General features: G+C 38.8%; 2 protein-coding genes across 2 annotated transcripts in view; both read right to left on the bottom strand.

The window, feature by feature from the left end:
- Positions 1-1636, bottom strand: part of LOC147466889 (uncharacterized) — a gene marked incomplete at its 5' end in the record, with an annotated part of 16075 nt that extends 14439 nt beyond the window's left edge. Inside the window, one exon of the mRNA XM_086533867.1 lies at positions 1-1636. This exon is cut by the window's left edge and continues 669 nt beyond it. Coding sequence (XP_086389993.1) covers positions 1-1636 — 1636 coding nt within the window.
- The window catches only part of Obsc (Obscurin), a 210449-nt gene that overhangs the window by 76824 nt on the left and 131125 nt on the right, over positions 1-2500 (bottom strand). The gene's annotated exons all lie outside the window — the stretch shown is intronic.

Genomic DNA, 2500 nt, shown 5'->3' on the forward strand with positions numbered 1-2500 from the left:
AGAAGTCTTCGAGAGCAGCTTCCTCAGCCTCAGTAGCAGTTGGAACAGCTTCTGGTTCTTCTTTAACAGGTGACTTTGGTGGTGATGGAGTTACTTCTTCTGGCTGTAGCACAGGTTTGGGTCTTGCAAGTGGACTCTCACGTCCTGACCAGAAGTCTTCGAGAGCAGCTTCCTCAGCCTCAGTAGCTATTGGAACAGCTTCTGGTTCTTTAACAGGTGACTTTGGTGGTGATGGAACTGCTTCTGGTTCTTCCTTAACAGGTGACTTTGGTGGTGATGGAGTTACTTCTTCTGGCTGTAGCACAGGTTTGGGTCTTGCAAGAGGACTCTCACGTCCTGACCAGAAGTCTTCGAGAGCAGCTTCCTCAGCCTCAGTAGCAGTTGGAATAGCTTCTGGTTCTTCTTTAACAGGTGACTTTGGTGGTGATGGAACTGCTACTGGTTCTTCCTTAACAGGTGACTTTGGTGGTGATGGAACTGCTACTGGTTCTTCCCTTACAGGTGACTTTGGTGGTGATGGAGTTACTTCTTCTGGCTGTAGCACAGGTTTGGGTCTTGCAAGTGGACTCTCACGTCCTGACCAGAAGTCTTCGAGAGCAGCTTCCTCAGCCTCAGTAGCAGTTGGAATAGCTTCTGGTTCTTTAACAGGTGACTTTGGTGGTGATGGAACTGCTACTGGTTCTTCCTTAACAGGTGACTTTGGTGGTGATGGAACTGCTACTGGTTCTTCCTTAACAGGTGACTTTGGTGGTGATGGAGTTACTTCTTCTGGCTGTAGCACAGGTTTGGGTCTTGCAAGTGGACTCTCACGTCCTGACCAGAAGTCTTCGAGAGCAGCTTCCTCAGCCTCGGTAGCAGTTGGAACAGCTTCTGGTTCTTCTTTAACAGGTGACTTTGGTGGTGATGGAGTTACTTCTTCTGGCTGTAGCACAGGTTTGGGTCTTGCAAGAGGACTCTCACGTCCTGACCAGAAGTCTTCGAGAGCAGCTTCCTCAGCCTCAGTAGCAGTTGGAACAGCTTCTGGTTCTTTAACAGGTGATTTTGGTGGTGATGGAACTGCTACTGGTTCTTCCTTAACAGGTGACTTTGGTGGTGATGGAACTGCTACTGGTTCTTCCTTAACAGGTGACTTTGGTGGTGATAGAAGTGCTTCTGGTTCTTCTTTAACAGGTGACCTTGGTGGTGATGGAGTTAGTTCTTCTGGCTGTAGCACAGGTTTGGGTCTTGCAAGTGGACTCTCACGTCCTGACCAGAAGTCTTCGAGTGCAGCTTCCTCAGCCTCAGTAGCAGTTGGAACAGCTTCTGGTTCTTTAACAGGTGATTTTGGTGGTGATGGAACTGCTTCTGGTTCTTCCTTAACAGGTGACTTTGGTGGTGATGGAGTTACTTCTTCTGGCTGTAGCACAGGTTTGGGTCTTGCAAGAGGACTCTCACGTCCTGACCAGAAGTCTTCGAGAGCAGCTTCCTCAGCCTCAGTAGCAGTTGGAACAGCTTCTGGTTCTTCTTTAACAGGTGACTTTGGTGGTGATGGAGTTACTTCTTCTGGCTGTAGCACAGGTTTGGGTCTTGCAAGTGGACTCTCACGTCCTGACCAGAAGTCTTCGAGTGCAGCTTCCTCAGCCTCAGTAGCAGTTATATATATATAGATAATCCATATATATATATATATATAATATATATAATATATACATAATATACATACATTATGTATATGTATGCATATATATATATATATATGTATATATACATAATATTTATAATATATACACATAAATATACATAATATTTATAATATATACATATAAATATACATAATATTTATAATATATACATATAAATATACATAATATTTATAATATATACATATAAATATACATATATTCATACATACATACATATATAAATATATAATATATATATATATATATATATATATATATATATATATATATATACATATATGTTTTGTATGTATATATATATATATATATATATATATATATATATATATACATACATGTTTTGTATGTATTTAATATGTAAGCAAGTATTGTGCATACATATTCACTTCATATATTTCATTACAACACGCACGTATCGGCCTTGGTTCAAGTTAGACAAAAACACATGTATGTATATATATGTATATACATACATATATATATATATATATATATATATATATATATATACATATATATATGAATCCTTAAACCAGGAGACGCAATCATTGCATCGGAACAACAAACGAAAATAACGACAATCAAATCAAATTATGACTTATTTCCCTTTGTTATAACAAATGAAAAAAAAAAAATCTTGATGTTCATTTCATTAAAGTTACGAAACAAAACGGTACACGCACTTCAGAATATGATCAATATATGGCTTATGTCGGCTATTATCACCTTTCAGCAAAGATTAAAAGGTCTCTACTAATACAATTTTCTATTGAGCAGGCTTCGCTCCTCATAAATGCCTATTATCAATAGGACCATTT

This window comes from Penaeus japonicus, unplaced genomic scaffold (assembly GCF_977035675.1).
Source record: "Penaeus japonicus unplaced genomic scaffold, GWHDUDI00000001_assembly GWHDUDI00000040, whole genome shotgun sequence".
Classification (NCBI taxonomy): Eukaryota; Metazoa; Arthropoda; class Malacostraca; order Decapoda; family Penaeidae; genus Penaeus; species Penaeus japonicus.